The sequence below is a fragment of the Cryptomeria japonica genome, chromosome 10 (assembly GCF_030272615.1).
Source record: "Cryptomeria japonica chromosome 10, Sugi_1.0, whole genome shotgun sequence".
Classification (NCBI taxonomy): domain Eukaryota; kingdom Viridiplantae; phylum Streptophyta; class Pinopsida; order Cupressales; family Cupressaceae; genus Cryptomeria; species Cryptomeria japonica.
In genome coordinates, this window is record NC_081414.1 from 915,852,309 (window position 1) to 915,872,045 (window position 19,737).

Genomic DNA, 19,737 nt, shown 5'->3' on the forward strand with positions numbered 1-19,737 from the left:
GCTCTAAAAAACTATTTACATTATGTAAAAAACATAAACACTGATATCTATGCATTTCACCTAAGAGAATAGTAACTTGGCCAGTGGGGGGAGGAAACGGATATGAAGTGCCCTTTTTAGGATAGATGACTATTGCTCCATAAACAGTAGCTCTCAGCCATGATGCATGACCGTGCCACCACAGAGTTCCTTCTAGATCAACAATTCTGAATTTGTATGTCATACTTCCTCCTGGTTGAATGGGACACTGCGTTATGTACTCTGGTCCGTCAAACCAACCTGTGTTTAACTGTCGCACTCCATGCCTGTTCGTTTACAAGTAGCTAATATCAGATTAAACTATACATTAAGCAACATATTAAATCTTGAGAATGTTAGTCAATTCTGAGTGTAACATTTTAAATCTAGAAATGTATTTTTAATGTGATCACATACATTAAGCAACATATTAAGCCTAGAAAATATCACTCAATTCTGAATATTTGACACTTTTAAACTTAAAAAAGTCAGCGTAATATGTATAGTTTAAGCCGTTCCAATTAAAACTAGAAGAAAATGTCAAAATAATTTTAAGGGTCTAGAGGCTCTGACCATACCAGTGAATGGTAGCATTATAGAGTGCTTTGTTGTGCACTTTAACAAGAAGATTGTCTCCATTATGAACATATAGGGTTGGGCCCGGTAGTTGTCCATTCACAGTGATTATCTCATGCTTGCTGCATAACTTCGTAACAGTAGTACTCTTTATCTGTCATAAAATTCCTAAGGATCAGTGATATGGATATCGGTTGAAAGTATCTGTGTGTATTGTAAATATAATGACCAAATAAGCCCAATGACCACCACCACGAATGTTACAAAATATATCCATAGTTTTATTAAACCTAATCTAACAACAGCCTTAGAGGTGATCCCATTTTACATTGTTACAATTATTAGTAAAATCTACAAATATGAATGAAGTGAATATCAATTGACATGAAACTATGTAGATCAGTCCCAGAACATCATCCCATAAACAGCTATAAAAACTATAAATATCATTATTATTGATCTCCCCAAATTGGAAATTTCTATCATACTAGTACGACCAAATGTCAATTACCCTCTCCACTTACATTAAAAGTGTATCTGTGTGTTCCTGCCCATATATTGACTGCAGGAAATGATAGCAAGACCAGTATCATGAGTAACCATTTTATCCAATGCACTGCTACTAGACACATTGTTGAGAATAATTCTCAACAGTTATTGTGTTGAATCAAAACATGCAGGTGCACACGATAAAAATGTGAAATATTAATCAGAGTAGGAGGTTGTAAACAGTTCAGCGAAGGCCCGATATGAGGCTCAAGGGTCGCAGTCACAACTGATTCTCAACTCACTTGGGATGTCCTGTCAACATACAAGCCTGTTAATTACTTAGCTGGCAAACCTTTTGGGTGTTGAAAGCAAATTTTAACTTAATAACTGTGATGAATAGTAGCCTCCCACCATATTCTTATCCATTACTGGAGGCATCGCAATTTGTGAAAATTTCACACCTACCATAAATGTCGAATTTCCACCTTGAAGAGCTTTTATAGATGATTCTTTGCACCTCTACACTAATCATAGATTGTTCGATCTTGATTCTACATACAATCTGTGTTCTCGAGTACACAAATAGTATTTCTTCCGATTCTTGTAATAACCTTTCATGCTTTTGACACAGAAGACGATGCTTCTTAATTATTTGTTGAGTTGTCTTGTTGAAGACCAAAAAGTAACATTTTGCATACCCAAAATAGGAATGTTTAACCCCAGACACTTATAGAGCACCATAGTAAACTATTTAAGGAATCGTTGCTTATTCATTGGCAAAATATATCCAATAAGATACGATCGTTTGATCTAAAGTTAATGTTGCCATGTGATAAATTAAATTGACATCTTTAATAACGAGAAAGTGAGAAATAATTGTGATGTGATCATCTGTTTTGCCCAAGGATAGGTAGCGATAGGCCTTGGGTTATGTGCTCAAAGTAATTATGGTCGTGATACATAACACATTCTACTGTGGGAAGGTGTTAAGGGTGCTTAAATTTGAAATCACTTTCTATCTTAAGTTTCAACCTTCAAAAATATAAAGTTAGGAACACAAAAATTTTAATATGAGAAATAGAAAGAGAAATAAAAAAATTCCTTCCACCAAAATAAAGGCATTATTTCTAGACTTAATAGTTTAAAGAGATGCAAGTTTTAAAAATATTTCATAAATTTAAAATGTATGACGATCATTTCACTAAATGCTAAAAAATAGTTCTTTGTATAAAGACCTAGGATGAAAGGGCAAGAAAATATTATCAGTACAAGTATAATGATTTTCTTGACTCACATGCTCCTCCAAAAAAGTGCTCGAAAAATGGTTAGTAAAATGTTTGAAATCCTTTCACCTAAATGTAAGTCATGGTACTCCAAGGAACCAAAAGTAACGTACAATTTTTAGATTGAATGCCAAGTCTTCTTATGTCAATAAACCTATATGTAAAATTTAGACAAAGTAGAGATTTATCTTGTCAAGAATGGAAGAATAAGGGCTAATAGTCTTATATAATAATTCTTGAAAGAAGTGATGAATTTCTATCACCAATCATTTCACAAAGTGTAAAGTGGTTCTAATAAAAATTTATAATTCCAACATTAGGCTATACTAATAGAAAATATGAACAAGTGTAAACTAGAGCTCTATAATTTCTTTTGAAACACCATTCAAGTTGTTTAATCTATGGAATAAACTAAGTATTTGATCATTTGAATAATTTTGTCTCTTACATTTTAGTGTAGTATCATACATTGATTCAACACCAAATGTATCCTATATAAGAAGAGATTTATCTCTTCTATGTCATTGTAATTGTCACGAATCATTTTATTTAATAATGTGCAATTTAAAGATGAAATGTGATGTTGAAATTTAAAATAGATTAGATCATTCATAATCTAGTATGAGGAAATATAGTATGCTTTTTACTTCTGCAATTGATATGAAATTCGACATTTAAATATTCTTTTGGGTTTGTCAATACTGATAAACTTTTGAGTGCAAGTAATGCAGGATGAGGTGAAGGAGGTTGAAGGTGAGAACACGAATCAGGTAGAATTGCTTTTAACTAAACGACTTCGATGGAAAAGGGAATCTCTCACACACCACATTAGGATTTATAATTTGCATCTTGAAAATATGGATGATTTAAATGACCTTATTTGAGTGTTTGTTCAAATTGAAATGATGAATTTGGAATGAGAAGTAGATTGATTTAAATGTTTATACATGTGCATTAATTGCATGATGTGAGTAGTGTTTGAATTAAATCTAAGTTGTGTGAGTGATTGTGAAATATTATGCTTTATTGTTAAAAGAGATAGAATGTATAAACGATTCAAAAATGAATATTGAGCCTAGGTTTAATGTTCTTTTTAGATATGTATAAATGTATGAAAATTGTACTTATGAGTTTACTTTTGAAAATTGAATAAGAGTATAATATATATATATATATGAGAAATTTATTCAATCATTTACATACATCAATATCCAATTATCGTGAAATTTGATTTCGTCAAGAATTTTGTTTATACATATACGTAATCATTTGAGATTAAAAATTTATATGCATTATATATGTGTGTGTGTGTGTGTGTGTGTGTGTGTGTGTGTGTGTGTGTGTATGAATTCTAATAATAATTTGATCATGTACTTGTAAATATGTATGTAATTATTGTATATGTATTTATGAAATTAAATTATGTAATGAAAATCTGATACATATATTTAATAAAAGAAAGGGTTTAATAAAAAATTTATTAAACAAAGTTTAATGTTTAATATTAATAAAAAGTCATTAAATATATATATATATATAATATAAATAAATTATAAAAAAAATCCATATTACAAATAAATTATTGTTTTATTAAACATGTTAATAGTAAAAGGTGGTGGGTTAAGGGTAAATGACTGTTTGAAGCCAAAGGAAGAGCTGCTTTGGTCAGTTTGTTAGTCGACTCCCTCCACCCACGGTAGCCATGGTCAAAACATTTACGCAAGCCAAGGCATGATGGGAGACTTAACACTCCCACTACCCTTGGTGGGTGACTTGGCATGCAACATGACTCTTCGATGTATAAGCTGAGAAGTCGGCAGTTAGTGTAAACGCCTCCATGATCCATGTTCAACTCAAGCAGCAATCAAAGCTCCAACTAAAACGGTTGCAAGTTTAAACAATAAAAAGACTCGAGCTTGCCACAAAACAAGGGTCATATTTAATTTAAAGACATGCGTGGAGATTTCAGTTATAACCAACTAATAAACATGACAATAGAAATAATGGTAACAGTAAATAAGGCCCAAAGGATAGCAACAAACATAGCTGAAGATTAGAATAAATAGACATATAAACACACACATTTTTTCATTCTTTCTCACAAGGAGAGGGGAGAAGAATAGTTGGATAGAGAGATAGTTGGATATAGAGGTAAGAATAGTTGGATAGAGAGATAGTTGGATATAGAGGTAAGAATAGTTGGATAGAGAGATAGTTGATATAGAGATAAGAATAGTTGGAGAGAGAGAGAGAGAGAGACTTGCGATCAAGGCGTGGAATCATTTGACGAAGAACGACAAAGTCAAAATCTTACAATCCACTCTAAGTTTCCAAGAGGTTAGAATCCTTTGTTTATGTTTTATTTATTTGTTAAATTTTGGTATAAAATGTGTAGAAATGGAAGTTTAGATAATCGATATGTATGTCCAAATGGGTAGCAATTTTTATTTTTTTATTTGAAATGCTTTGTAAACCATTGTGGAATAGAAGAAAAGAATTTAGAGAAAAGATGTTGTTAATATCGTATTTTGCACAAAAATAATTAGTTCTATTTCTATTTTAAGAATGTGTTTGCGTACTTTTGGTTATATATGAGATTAATTTCATACATGTATAACACCTTCTTTTGTATGTACTTTATTTAGTTCAAAGATTGATTTTAAGATTATTGCTTACAAAAGTTTATTGTTTTCCAAAATATGAAAGATTGTCTTTGATAGATATATATTAGACAAGTAATGATTAGTAAGGAAAAATGATATCTCTATTTTTGTTTTAAAAGAAAGATTGTATTCTCAATGGAATTTGTGTTTGAGGGAATCAAGCTAAGGTTAAGCTTGAGTTAGAAAATTTACCTTTTGGGACGGGTGCCAAATGTGGATGTTTTAGGGAGAATAATTGCTTTTTCCAACTATTATTTTGCTGTGCATGGCATATACTCAGCTGAGTTATTTTTTGAATTATCCATAGAAAATGATGGAAATTCCTTATTTATGCTCTATACCACATCCTAGTATGATAGCAAATGCTTTTTTCTTAGAATGAAGTAGGAAAAATGAAAATGCATATATTATCTAGGCATGCACCAGATTCCCTCTTGCTTTCGAATTCTTCAGTTAAACCAATTCGTGCAGGGTCGGGTATTCTTGATTGACCAAGAATTCTAAGGAAGCGTAAGCTTCAAGGTTGGGCGGAAAAAGTGCCTGATTCTTGTTCTCGTCTATCTTCAAAAGACAGAAGGAAGCGACTCAGACTAAAGATCAACGGATGCATCTTCTTGTATATTCTTAAGGCAATTTGGAAGCCTAAGTAGGAAATAAGAACTTCTTAGTATTGGATATTGTATTATTCATGTGCATTATTATGATATATCTATGAATGTAATTTATATCCATTTTCAATGTTTGGTTATATCTTGTATAAAATATGCTTAGAGATTGAAATTTAAGTTTATTTATGAATAAAGAGTAATTTAGGGTTAGATCCTAGATTGACTTCTTTATAGTAATTCCCCATCTTTTGATGCTTACATAAAAAATATAATGGTCTTATTATGACTCAAATTGGTCATAAAAAAAACTTATAGAGTCTTTCAACTATATAGGAAAAAAAAATTAAATAATAAAATAGAGTACATTTTTGTCAATAATTTCTTAAATCTATTAAGTAATGTTCAAATAAGACATGTCATTTCTATTTAAGTAGATTAGAAAATACATAAGATAATTATATTTGTAAAGGGGAAACATTTGTAGTATTCTGGATAGAAGGGATGACAATTCTCAAGAAGTTCCAACACTAATAGAAGAAATTAATACTAATCTAGAATCCTTGAGAGCTCATATTGGTATTAAATGAAGAGGAAACATAACTCAAACCTATTGGAGAGATTAGGAACCCATCTTGAAGACAACCGCACTTCAAGGGATCGAACTAGGAAACTATCCAAGCACACATGAGAATGTTGCAACTTGAACAATGATGAACAACAAGATTGAAAAGTAAAGCTTGAGATGAACTTGTTGTGAATGAATATGAATTGATGATCGATTGATATGATACAATGTAAAAATGAGCTTGCTTATATAGGCAAGTAAGGAGGGAGTAGTTACAACTACCCTATGACAAAATTAAATGCATAATAATGAAACATCTCTATCTAGAATGACACCTAAGGTAACTAACATGAATAATATTAAATAATTGTACCATATGACAACTAAGCTATCCTAAGTAAAATTAACATGTGTGAATATGTGCTAACTATGAACTAGTTAGGATATTTCCTTGTTCATGCCAACTCACCCCTTCAAGTGAAACTTATGGAGATGTTCTGGATAAAAATATAATCATGTGGTATTAGGACCTAACTCCACTTTCGGTCAAACATTAGAATGTGAAAGAAGTTAGAGGAGTGATTCTCCTTGACTAAATCTTGTGAGGGCGATTCAAGGGATACTTCCAGGGCTTCTATCCCTTCATTGCTATGAAATGGGATAAGTAAAGTGTTGGGGAATGTAAAACTATGATGAAAAAACAAAGGAAAGTGAATATAATAGCAAGTGAAATAAAATGGTCTATAATAGAATTAGGACAATAAGTACAAAAATGACAAAAAGATCCAATCGTGCACCTATAGCCAAAATCTGAGCTTGAACTAACATGATTAGGGTGTTGGGCACCTTGGTCTACTAAGCCACCAATATGGGGATCTAATTTTTGAGATAGCCTAAATAGTGGCCTAAAAATATGGATCAGAGAACATAGGACCAGGGTATGGGGGCATCCTAGTCCAAGGACAAGAGCGTGGGGCACCTTGGTCCTTGAAAACTAGGTTCAACTTTTTACATTGATTTTGCACTTGTTTTCTGAGGTCCTCCAAAAACTTCCTACTCTGACAAATATGTGTGACTACACTTGTAATTTGAAAATGGTATGGTTGTATCTATATAGCTGTTTTCCTTAGTCAATCCCCTTGTTTTGGTGATTTCCACCTCCACAAATAGTTGATATTGTAATTAAAAATGTGTGTGTACTCTTTATTCTTATGTGTTTGTAAGATTACTATGAGCTCAATGCAAACTAGAGTTTGCAAATGTATTAGAGAAAACCTTAAATGCTTGTAATGACAATGCTATAAATCACAATTGCAATGCAAATATAAAGAAATAATGTAAATCTGAAGCTCAACATAGAGACATAAGAACAACATGAAACCATACCAAATCCTAAGGAAGAGGTAGAAGCCAATCAACAGTCAATGATTCCCTTATTATTCTTTAATATATCCTAAAGCTTCTATGATTGATGAAGATCTTGATGAACAATTGATGAATGGATGAATTTTTAGATCTTATACTTTACACAAAATAGTACTTTCACTTCACAACAATCTCCTTCCAATTGTTGGATTAGGGATCCTCAAATGAGCAAAATAATTGTTATATATATGAAAGACTAAGTTTGATTTTGATAAAAGGATGACTTAGAATTGATGAAATTTGGCACCAAGCAGGATTTGGATAATTTAGAACCACCTTATTATCCTCCCGAAATTTGAAGATAAAAGTGCAAGACCAGGTAGTATACTACCTAGTCCTGGTAATATTTTTATGATTTTCTAAGCATGCGAGATAATGTGGTTCTAATGCCAAATCCAAATCGGTGGCTCAAACCAAGATGTGTAGATATGCGAAATATTCCTTGAAGATTCAAATTATGGTAAGATAAGATTACATCACTTAAGGTTACATAAAAATGGGTACACTTAGGATCAAGGGCCCAATTTTATGATATGTAAATTTATGAAAGAGGACTTAGGTTTAATTAAAATTAATAATTAAATGCCTAGATAATTCCTATAATGTATAATTAAATGGGACAGACTAAGGTGGGTGCTAACCTAAGAGTGGAATTGGACAATCTATTTAAGGGTGTACAATTTTTGACACTACAAGAGAAAAAATACTATACAAGACTAGTTATGAAGATGCAATATATGGGTCCCAAGAACTACGGAATGCTAGGTACATGTGCAAAACTAATCATGCAATTAATCTCTTACAAATAAAGAAAAGGAGAAAACCTCATGGGATAAAACTCCTCTCCAAAAAAGAGATAAAAATACAAAAATTATACAAATGAAGAATGAAGTGATGTATAGAGGTTCCACATTGATACCCTTAAGAACTACATCCATCTCAAGAATACAATTCAATTACCCCTCCCATGAAGAAAAATATAAAGACAACATTGCCTCCCAACAAACAAGTGTTATCAAAACCATAAAAGTATGTTTGACGTGAAAAAGGCATCCAATGGTGACAAACAACCTATCTACCCTTGGGAAGAAATAAATATAATTGTGCATGTAGAAGAAAATCCACATCCATAATGTAATGAGAAGTCTCAACATTGAAAGCTCGAAAGAAGAGTGAAATGCCTCCACAAATGTCTCAACAAGACTAGGAAAATCCTCAATAAAAGAAGAAACAAAGAATGAAAGAGACTCAAAATCATCCACCAATATAAAATATACAAAGAGAAGAGAAACCTCCTCAAGCATGTTCTCCAAATTTGAGGTAGAGGAATAAGAGGCCAAGTCTATAAAGCCTAAAATGAAACCAAATTCTGGAAGCCAAAATCTAAAAAACCAAATGATACCTATTGTATGCAATTCTTGGAATCCATATCAACTATCAACTCTAATGTAGCAAGGAATGGAGAAGTCATGAGAAGATCCACAAATCCATGAGGAATAATTCCATTACTCCCAATATTAGATGGAGGAGTCAAAGGAATATATGAGTCATCATCATCCTCAATGAAGTTAAAAGTATACACCCAATGACAATTATTAGCAAAACCCATAGCAAGAAAAGCACCATTAGAATCATAAATGTAAGTTGCATCTTCAATGAACTCAACTATGCTACCATCTCGTGTAACCTGGTAAATTGAATGTAGATCATGTGCTATCACATAAACATGAAAATAAATTATGTGCAACTCTAGTACCCAAGTCAATATCACTTACGGAAGCAAATTGTACACATTGATTGCTTGTAGTCAAGAGTTCAGGATATGGTGAGGGACCTAGAGAAGCTAGAATCATGCTTTCCCTTGAATTGGAAATTTGTTCCAATGTGCCAGAACCAAGAATCCAACCAATGTTCCTAAGGGAATGAGTGGTAATCAAGGCATAACCATCTCTTTTTTAATCAAGAGATGTATCCTCATATTTGAGAGTATGTGAACTTGGTGAAGAAGAAATAAAAATGTTATGTAGCTTGAGTAATTATTGCAACTTATGAATTTCTTTCTTAACAAATTCAATCCTTGGGTCTTCCATGAGATATACGAGAGAACAAAAGGACAAATTTCTAAGAGCCACCCTAAAATAGAGACTATTACAATTATCAAATGTCAAATTCTCTAAGTGAACAGACAATTTCAACTATGACAAATTGAAAAATAGCTTATTAAAGATATTAGTTTTCCACAATCCATTATTCTTCTCATTCCTTCTGGATTCGATTATATTTGAATTTTTGCATCAATGTTTTAAATCACACTCTGTCATCCATCATCAAGATGTTTTGATTAATAAAAGCGGGATAGGCCTATACTGTTATATATCTGCAAGGCGACACCTAGAGAACATGAGGGATGCACAACTAGAAAACTAAACCCCACTACAACAAAGAAAAACTCAGCAGAGCAACTCAAAAGCCAACAATAGACATAGAAACCTAGCAAAAATAGAAAGAGACAAAAACCCACAAAAGCAAGAACAACCAACTAATAAAGGCATAAAGAAATGCCCAACTGCATGGGGGAACCTTTTTCCTACCAATCTTGGCACAAACTTAATATTTTATCATAAAAGGACAAGTCTTCTTACTTGAACCAATCCTAGAGCCAGAGGAGATCAACGTGGAATCAAGGATATATTAGAGACCTCAAGGATTAGAATGTTGGGTTGTTGCAAACCCAAGGTGAATAAAAAGGTTTTAGGAAAGGGAGAGGGGAAGGAGAGGTTACACATGGCCCAATGAGGTTGGACATTTAAAAAAATGAATATTATACGTTTAAATAAGCAATGTTGACATGTAAGATATACACTACCACATAAGAATTAATAATATAAAGGACAAGAGATATTAATAGAAAACAATTGCTTGAAAATTATTAACTATGAATGCTTATATTAAAAGAATAGAGAAAAAAAATACCTAATAATATAAACCAAAAAAAACATAACATGAATAATATTAGCTATAAGAGGATTAAATGGATCGCTAGTTTATCTATTAGTAAGGGTGGATGTTAATGAAAACAAAAATATAAATTCGAAAGCTCAAAAATAACAAAAATAAAAAAAGATAATAATGAGTGCAATTAATTGTATTCTAATCCTTGAGCTCTCTAACATCTTTATGATAGAGTGTGATCCTAAACATTGATGCAAAAATACAAACACAATCGAATCCAAAAAGAACAACAAGAAGAATAGTTTATAAAGCTAGAACAAAGCACCTAAATCGATGATGACAGCTGGTAAGGGGCCATTGATAACGATTCACCAACATTGGAAGGTGTCGGTGTGATGGATAGATGGTCACCAAAAGAACTCCTCCAAATATTTGCAACCTTCGAAGAAAATATCTCAATCAAATAAAAATATACTATCACAACAATCGATGTAGCCTGAAAATGATGTCAATGCAGTCAACGAAGAAATAATTTGTAGCCAACAGTCCTATCACTTTATATATATCACTCCTACAAAGTTTAAATTGCCAAAAAAATGGCACCTCAATATTGTTAATTATAAACAAGGAGAGAAAACATAATACAATGAAACTAAAACAAAGATAAAGAAATAACACAAGGACGCGAGACAATGAGATTTATAATGGTTCACCATAAAGGCTATGTCCACTCTCAAACAGGGATATCTCTTGTATTAATCATTCTCCTATCTACTATATATATGGACTGCAGACATAATCATTTATAAAATCACCTTTAGCTGTGAAACTAAGAGTTGGGAGAAGGTGAATGGTCATGTGATCATTGGACTTCACATTCTTAACAATCTCCTCTGTGAAGTCCAACCACCACAGCAACCCCTACATCTCCATTTCTAATCTTACATTTGAACCAGACTCATGTATGCTTCGGATCAGCCTTCTCTAAATCAATTCAGAGTGAAAGACATAAAACAAATTTAAGTTCTTTGAAAGAACATCAATAGGCTTGGATTGGCCCTCCCGCAATCTAATCTCTAGCCACACTACTTTGATCAAAATGGAACTCTTCCTCCTCCCAGTCTTGGAACTCAACCCTAGCATGTTCTCTAGCCAACATTGCCATTTACTCCTCATGCTGAGCTTTTGCAATGATATCCACCATTTCTCCATATGCCTTTTGAATGATTACAGTGTAACTAGATTCTGCGCTGAGAACAAATTCCGCCAAGCCCAATATGGACGCAACACCCATAATCTGCAAATAAGAACTCACCAATCTCAGACAATTACTATTCACGACCTCAAGAAGCATGTAACCAGAGATTGAGCACGAGCCAATGCTAAATCGAGACCCCTGTTAAAACCAATAGATGATATCATAGTTGGGGCATGCATAGCCGCATTCTGGAAATGATCAGCTGAATTTGGATACGAGATACAAGCATCTCGAGAGGTAGCACCGTGATTTGGAGAATAAACAGAAGAAGAAATTGGGAGTGGCAGAGTGGCTTCCGCTGCATCCTTCTCAAACACCACGGACTTGTCTTCATGAATATGGGAAAAGCTGCTTGCTGCACCCAATGAATCAAAAAAGTCATGCATTAAGTCTTCACAAAGACTTTGTATCCCAAATCTCACGGTTGCCTCATGATGATGACCACTTAACCATTCAGAAACATTTGCAGTCTAGGTAAGTCGATCACCACCCACAACCCTCTCCAAAAACACTTGGTGATTCCAGGTGGTCCTATAGGGATACTAGAACTTCATTTTAGATTGTAAATAGGGCTTGGACTCTACCCCTCCCAATAATAGTACCCATTTCGTCAATGTTCAAAACCTCTTGATCCTCAAACCTGGAGATTGGACTCCCACTGCGCTCGCTTTCATGATGACTTTCTCTCACATAATAGTAATTTCAATCACAATGCCCATTTTTGTAAACAAAGGGCTCTGCAATGGGGCTACGCTCCCTTCCATAGTAGCATTCTCCTCTACTACGAGCTGGACTTCAGCTTGGTCATCCTCTTTACATTGTGAAGTGTTTGTGCAATTTGGGGATCGATCTCTACTACATTGTGCATACTCCCTTCTCTCATCTTTCAAATACCTCTCACCTGCTCCATTAGGGCCAATGACATCTACAGCGTTGGAATGACTATCAGTGCTTTTCTCGACAACAAACTCCATTGATTTGCCTTTTTCATCAATAGGCTCTTCAATCATCTTTGTCTCTGATGGAACGCACTCTTTGTCTTTATGATCCTTCCTATCTATGCGTCATCTATCATCTCTTGAAGAAGAATATTTGTGTCTATTGTCGTCCTCATCATCATGGGAGTTCCTTTTCATCTTTACCAAGGCCATGCCATCTACAGAGCCCTTTGAAGCCACAATTACTCCTAGGCTCCCTTGCCCTACTACCTCACTCCAATCAGCATCCTCCTCATCCAAGGAGGCAAAATTAGAAACAGATTCAACTTGGGTTTCCGATGGCATACACTCTTCCTCCCACATCATAGGGACCATCATCAATTCCAACCAAGGCATCATGGTGATCAACCTTCACCACAAGAATGGTAACAATTTTTTGGCCATTAATAGTTTGGCCAATACATGTCATAACTACCTCAAGAGAGGAGTAACAAAGAACCCCAACATCCTCCTTTTATTAATTAATAAGATACAATTGTGGTTCACCATTACTGGTTACATCCACTAGAAAGCAAAGAACACTTCTATTAATCAATCTTCGGTATTAAAGTACATCTATTTATACATTTATATTTAGGTATGAAATGAAGATTCTGGAAAAGATGAATGGTCATGTGATTGTTGGTCTTCACATTCCCAACAATCTCCTCCATGAAGGCCAACTGGCACAACCATGCATTGTGACATCCCTGCTTCCACTTCCATTCTCAAATTGCAAATAGCCTGCAAGATTTTAGCCTTGTGAATTCTTGTTCACAAACACTGCAGATAAGCCTTCTCCAAGGCACATCAGACTGAATAAAACTTAACCACTAAATTTGATAGTACCATTAATACCTACACTAATATATCCACAATTGATTATAACTCTTGTTCTAGTTGAAATCCTTTCTCTTGAGCAAGATCTTTTTGAATGTGTTTGTTGTATTCATCAAAAGAGGTTGCCCCAATGCACTATAGTTCACCTCATGTGAGACCTGGTTGTAGGATATTGGCCGCATCAATTGCCTCTTCTGTTGCACCTGTTCCAATTAAAGCATGGACTTCATCTATGAAGAGTATGATCTCAACACTTTGATTGATTTCATCCATAATTCTTTTTAGTCATTCTTCAAACTCTCCATGATACTTGGTACCCACAAAAAGTAGCCCCATGTCTAAAGAAATAACCCTTTTACCCTCAATTGTTTATGAAACATCTCTCGAAGCTATTTGCCAAGCAACTCCCTCAGCAATAGATGTCTTTCCTACTCCAAACTCACCCATCTCTATTTTTACATCTTCCACCAATGGAATATGGCAAAAGGCCTTTCCTCTATTTTCAAAAACCTTGTTCATTCCAAGCTTGAACCACTTCTCCAACCACACCCTCATTCATTTGTTAAGGCCTAAGGAGACTCGATCCCCTAGACCCCACCTTTTAGGATCATCCTCACAACCAACAATGGTAGTGGAAGTGTATTGAGTAGCTTGTTTGGTCACTTTGGCCCCATCACAGTTAGCAACAATAATCTTGTGTTCCCCTATTGATACCAAGACAGCAGTAGTACCTACAGTTTCTAATGCTATCGTCTTCTCACAATAGCATTGAATTCCTCCACTAGCTATGTAGTCAGTCATTTTTACACTCTAAACCCCCAGACAAAAACTCATTGTCCAAATTATGCCAGCAATTGGCATTTCAAAATCCTAAAGGTCACTTATATCGGTTTGAATTTGTGTGCCCACATTGTGCGGTGGAGCCACATTCAACTCTTTCTCCAATCTTCTCCTTATGTGCTCATGGGCCTTCTCAAAAGGTTGTATACCAATAGTCATGCCTCATGTTACATTCACCTTAGACACCATTAACACAACCCAGCCATTGGCATCCTTCTCAACTACCATATCTTTGGCAATCTTGGCATGAACTCTAGGAGACATAGACATAATTGTAAAAAAAAAAAAACAACGAAAACAAAACCCCCTTAGAATTCTAGGTCAAGGCCTCGGTCAATTCACCTTGTAGAGCTCTTGGTTGCAAACCGAAACTGTTAAGGGAGGTGGAGATCATAATATCATGCACAGCCTTGAGCCAAGGGCTCTCAATGGCCTCCTTGAGCTTTGTCATCCTTGTGCTCCTCAGATTTTTAGTCACCACGCACCTGCAATATCCTGAACTTGTTCTGCAATGCCATTGTGCTTTGAAAAGGCTTCCAGGAGAATGTCAAGAAGTTGCTTTTTGGTGACACTGGCCATCATTTTCCACATGGTCTCCACCTCTATCTCTGCTTCTTTTCCCAGGCCATTCTCGTCATTCCAGGACTCCACCACCATGTCGTTGCCACCATTTTCTTCAAACTTCACCTCCTTGGTGAATCCCTCTTTGCTAGGGTCGAATTCCCTTTGCCACAACTGGAGTGTGAAAATTCTATTGCAGTTACTGATTATTAATCTCCTATCTCATAAAGATTATTTAAGTGCAAAATACTGAAAAATGACATGGCCACAACTTCACAAATAAAAACACACGGAAAGGAATATGCAACACAGTGACACAATATTTTTGGACAATTGTTCCTAGAAAAACCCTGAAGCGAAAACTAGTACTGCAGATGAGGAATATATATTAACTATAGCAAATCAAGAGATACAAATATTGTTTGCCTCTTACTAGCAGAGCTTCAACGACCTCCCAATTTCTTCTGCTGAGATTCCACCCCGCTACTATCCCAACGCTATCACTGTGCCCTTGCTAACACTGCAAGACTACTTGCTAACACTGCAAGTTTCTCCACAAACTTCATATCCTCCAAATGACTCTTGACCCCTTTTTATACTACTCTCGTTGGAAAACCAACGACCGAGATTAATTCTCAATCAACAACTGAGATTAATAACAACTAAACAACCCTAACAAAATTGGTTTCAAGAAGTTTCTAAAAGAGATCAAATAATTAGCAAATAATTGTCCCTATCTAACAAAATTTGTTTAGAAAACAATTATTTACTAATTATTACATATGGAGAACCCGTTGTCCTAGCTAACCAAACTAACACTCCCTCTTAGTGAGGAAGTTGTTTTGCATGACACCCAACTTCTCTTTGAAGAAGATGAATTTTGCCTTCCCTAATGCCTTTGTCAGAATGTCTGCTACCTGTTGATCTGTAGGTATAAACTGTAGCTGAACAATCCCCCATTGTACACAATCTCTGATGAAGTGATATGTGATGTCTATATGTTTCGACCTATCATGCAACACCAGATTCTCAGTCAACTTGATGCAACTTTGATTGTCGCACTGTATCACTGTAGTCTCCACCTTCTAACCAAACAAGGCTACTAGCAACTTCCAAAGCCATATAGATTCACATGTCGCCATGCTAGCTGCTATGTATTCTGACTTAGCAAAACTCAAAGCCACAGACTTTTGCTTCCTGCTGAACCAAGAGAAAACTCCTGATCCCAGACTAAAACAACACCCTGAAGTGCTTCTTTTGTCTATTGTACTACCTACCCAATCTGCATCAGTATAGCCCATCAACCTAATTCCTTCACCTCGAGCATACCTAATCCCATACTCACTTGTACCTTGCAAATAATGCAGCACATGCTTTGTCATTGTCTAATGTACTCCCTTTGGCTCAACCATGAACTGACTAAGAGAGTTTACTACAAATGCTATATCTAGCCTAGTGTTGACCAAATAGATGAGAGAACCAATCAACTACATTAATTCGATACAATGTGCATAACCTTACCATCCCTTAACATATGAACAAGTGTGATCTACATCCTTCTCCCTAGATGTGTCTACCTTCCTCCAATTTGTGATCATAGGTGTAGACATGGCTTTGCAATCCTCCATCCCGAACCTTTTCAATATTTCTATGCAATATTTCCCTTGTCCAAGGAAAATCTCTCCATCTGTCTGCCATACCTCCATGCCTAGAAAGTAGTGCATAAGTCCCAAATCCTTCATCTCGAACTCTACTGCAAGGTCCCTCTTGCACTCTTCTATGAGCCCTAGTGAACCTGTTAGCATATGCCTCACTCTTCACAAAGCCCATTTCTAGCAAGTAACTATCAATGCACTCATACCATGCTCTAGGAGCCTGCTTGAGTCCATCCAAAGCTCTCTTCAATCTACACACGTGGGTCTTTTTGTTGTGTGATACAAAGCCTTCCAGTTGTTCTATGTATACCTCCTCTTTCAACTCGCCATTTAGGAATTTTGTCTTCACATCCATTTGATGGATCTGCCATCCCATCTGTGCTGAAACTGAGATTACAACTCATATAGACGTATACCTAGCCACTAGAGCAAATGTCTCCTCATAGTCTATTTCCTTCTTCTGAGAGAACCCCTTTGTCATGAACCTTGCCTTGTATTTCTCGATGTTACCATCTGCACCATGCTTGATCTTGTAGATCCAGCACGATCCAACCATAACCCTATCTGTTGGTCTAGGAACTACCTCCCATGCATCATTCTGCATTATTGAGGTATATTCCTCAACCATTGCATCTTTCCACACCTAATGTTGTGTAGCCTCCTAATAGCTAGAAGGTTCGCTATCTACCATCTAACTAACTAATGCAACATAGTCATCATACCTAGTTGGTTGTCTCTGTTGTCTACTACTCCTCCTAGGAGTACCCACTAACTCCTGAGTATTCTTTTTTGTCTGATGAACCTCATGGTTCCTACTCCCAACTGTAGAGGATGGAATGTCAACCTCCATGTCTTCTTGGTACATCTCTTCATGCACCTATTGCTCCATACTCTATGAACTCTCACTACCTGAGCCTATAGTGGTACTAGTGACTATACTCGAGCTTTGCTTCCCTTGACTTGGTTGACATATCTTTGGAGCTTCTCTCGGCTACTCACTCTGATGCTCTGCTGGCAAATCTCTGGACCTCCTAAATGCCTTGTCCTCCATGAACTTGACATCACGCTTGACTATAATCCTCCTGGTCCTTGGAATAAATATCCAATATGCCTTTGAGGTTTCACTGTACCCCACAAGGTACCCCCTCTCTGCAGTCTGATCTAACTTGGTATGTGTATCCCTTGGAATATGACAATATGCCAAACTCCCAAATATCCTGAAGTGACTAACATCTGGCTTCTTTCTTGTAAAAGCTTCCTCTGGTGTCATCTTCCCTAATACCTTATGTGGAACCTTGTTTTGTATGTATACTGTTGTACTACATGCTTCTGCCCATAAGTAGTAGGGCAAGTCCTGATCATGAAGCATAGCCCTTGCTGCCTTCGATATGGACCGATTCTTCCTCTCAGCAACCCCATTCTGTTGCAGGTTGTGAGGAATAGTCCACTCTCTCTTGATTCCTTCCCTGGTACAAAGCTCTTGGAATTCATTCCCTTTGTACTCGCCTCCATTCTCTGACCGAAGAACCTTTATCTTCCTTCCTATCAAGTTCTCCACAAGAGCCTTGAACTCTTGGAAGCAACTGAAAACCTCATCCTTGGTCTTCAAGAAGTATATCCAGGTCTTCTTGGAGAAATCATCAATAAAAGTAACATAGTACTCGTATCCTCTAAGAGACTTCGTCGACATTGGCCCACATATATCTGAATGTACTAGATCAAGAACACCCTCAGATCAAGCATCACTCCTTGGAAAAGATGCTTTTGCAAACTTCCCCAACACACATCCCTTACATACATCATTGTGCTTTGTGCTCACATCTGGAACACCTGTCACAATCTCATGAAGTAATTTAAGTGCTCCATGATGTATATGGCTCATTCTCCTATGCCATAACTCTCCAAGATCTCTAGGATTACTACTGCTCATGAAGGCCTTAGGAGCATCAAACTGCAACCTATAAAGTCGACCACTCCTAACTCCAATAGCTATGGGTGATTTCCAATCCTTATGCTTGATCAACACATGAGCCCCTCTAAAGAGTACATTGTAGCCTTTATCCTGAAGGAAAGATACGGAAATTAGATTCATACCTAAGCTTGGCACATGCAACACATCATGAAGGGAAATCAGCTTTCCATTCTCCCTCTGAAACTGAATAGTCCCTTTCCCAACTAGGTTGAGTTTGGACAAGTTCCCCATAGAGATCTAGATTCTGCTGTTCTCCTCCTTGTAATTGGAGAAATATTCTCTAACTCTTGTCATATGAAATGATGCCCCACTATCTATATACCAGACACTCTGTGAGGTTGAGCTAACCATACAAGCTATGAGTGCAAACTCATCCTCCATTCTACTATAGAGCTCATCTACGCTTGCTAAAGCTACCATCTGCTTCTTCCCTTTCTTCTCATTCTTCTTCCTTTGCGGGAAATTGCTGACATAGTGGCCAAATTTGTGGCATCCATAGAACTTGATCTTAGACAAGTCCTTCTTCTTCTCACTTTGTGGATTTGATCCTTTGCTAGACCCCTTCTTTGTTTTCCCTTTTCCTGCTAGGGCAACATTTTCTTGGTCCATCTTACCTTTCTAACTCTCACTATTGGATCTACTGACAAGACTTAGTCTAAGCTCCTCCTGAGTGAAGTCCCTCCAAAGTCAATCCCAACTTGGTAAGGTGTCTTGTCCATTAATAACTTGAACAAAGACATCCCACTACTTAGAAAACCCATTTAGGGCTATCCATACTAGCTCATCATCACCTGATTTATCTCCAACAGCTGATAACTCATCCTTGACAAGTATAAGCCTAGTGAGGTAACTTGTCACATCTTCTCCCTTGTTCATCCGAGTATTCCTCAACTTTTCTCTAAGAATCAGCTTCAAGTTAGTGGTCGCATTCTGGTACAGATTCAGGATGGCGTCCCACATTGCCTTCGTTGTATCCAAATCTGTGATATGTGGAACTATATTATCCTTAACACCATCAAGGATTATCCTCATTGCTTTGGCATCTTCCTTCTTAT

General features: G+C 36.0%; 1 protein-coding gene across 1 annotated transcript in view; it reads right to left on the minus strand.

Moving 5' to 3' along the window:
* LOC131036209 (laccase-12-like) overlaps positions 1-17,338 on the minus strand; it is a 62,426-nt gene extending 45,088 nt beyond the window's left edge. Inside the window, exons 1-11 of the mRNA XM_059213003.1 lie at positions 17,196-17,338; positions 17,021-17,097; positions 16,333-16,406; positions 14,980-15,229; positions 11,939-12,192; positions 11,749-11,876; positions 9,403-9,541; positions 9,137-9,314; positions 8,650-8,978; positions 597-748; positions 61-305 (exon numbers count right to left, since the gene is read on the minus strand). Coding sequence (XP_059068986.1) covers positions 61-305; positions 597-748; positions 8,650-8,978; positions 9,137-9,314; positions 9,403-9,541; positions 11,749-11,876; positions 11,939-12,192; positions 14,980-15,229; positions 16,333-16,406; positions 17,021-17,097; positions 17,196-17,338 — 1,969 coding nt within the window. The remainder of the gene's footprint in view (positions 1-60; positions 306-596; positions 749-8,649; positions 8,979-9,136; positions 9,315-9,402; positions 9,542-11,748; positions 11,877-11,938; positions 12,193-14,979; positions 15,230-16,332; positions 16,407-17,020; positions 17,098-17,195) is intronic.
* Positions 17,339-19,737: the final 2,399 nt, after the last annotated feature.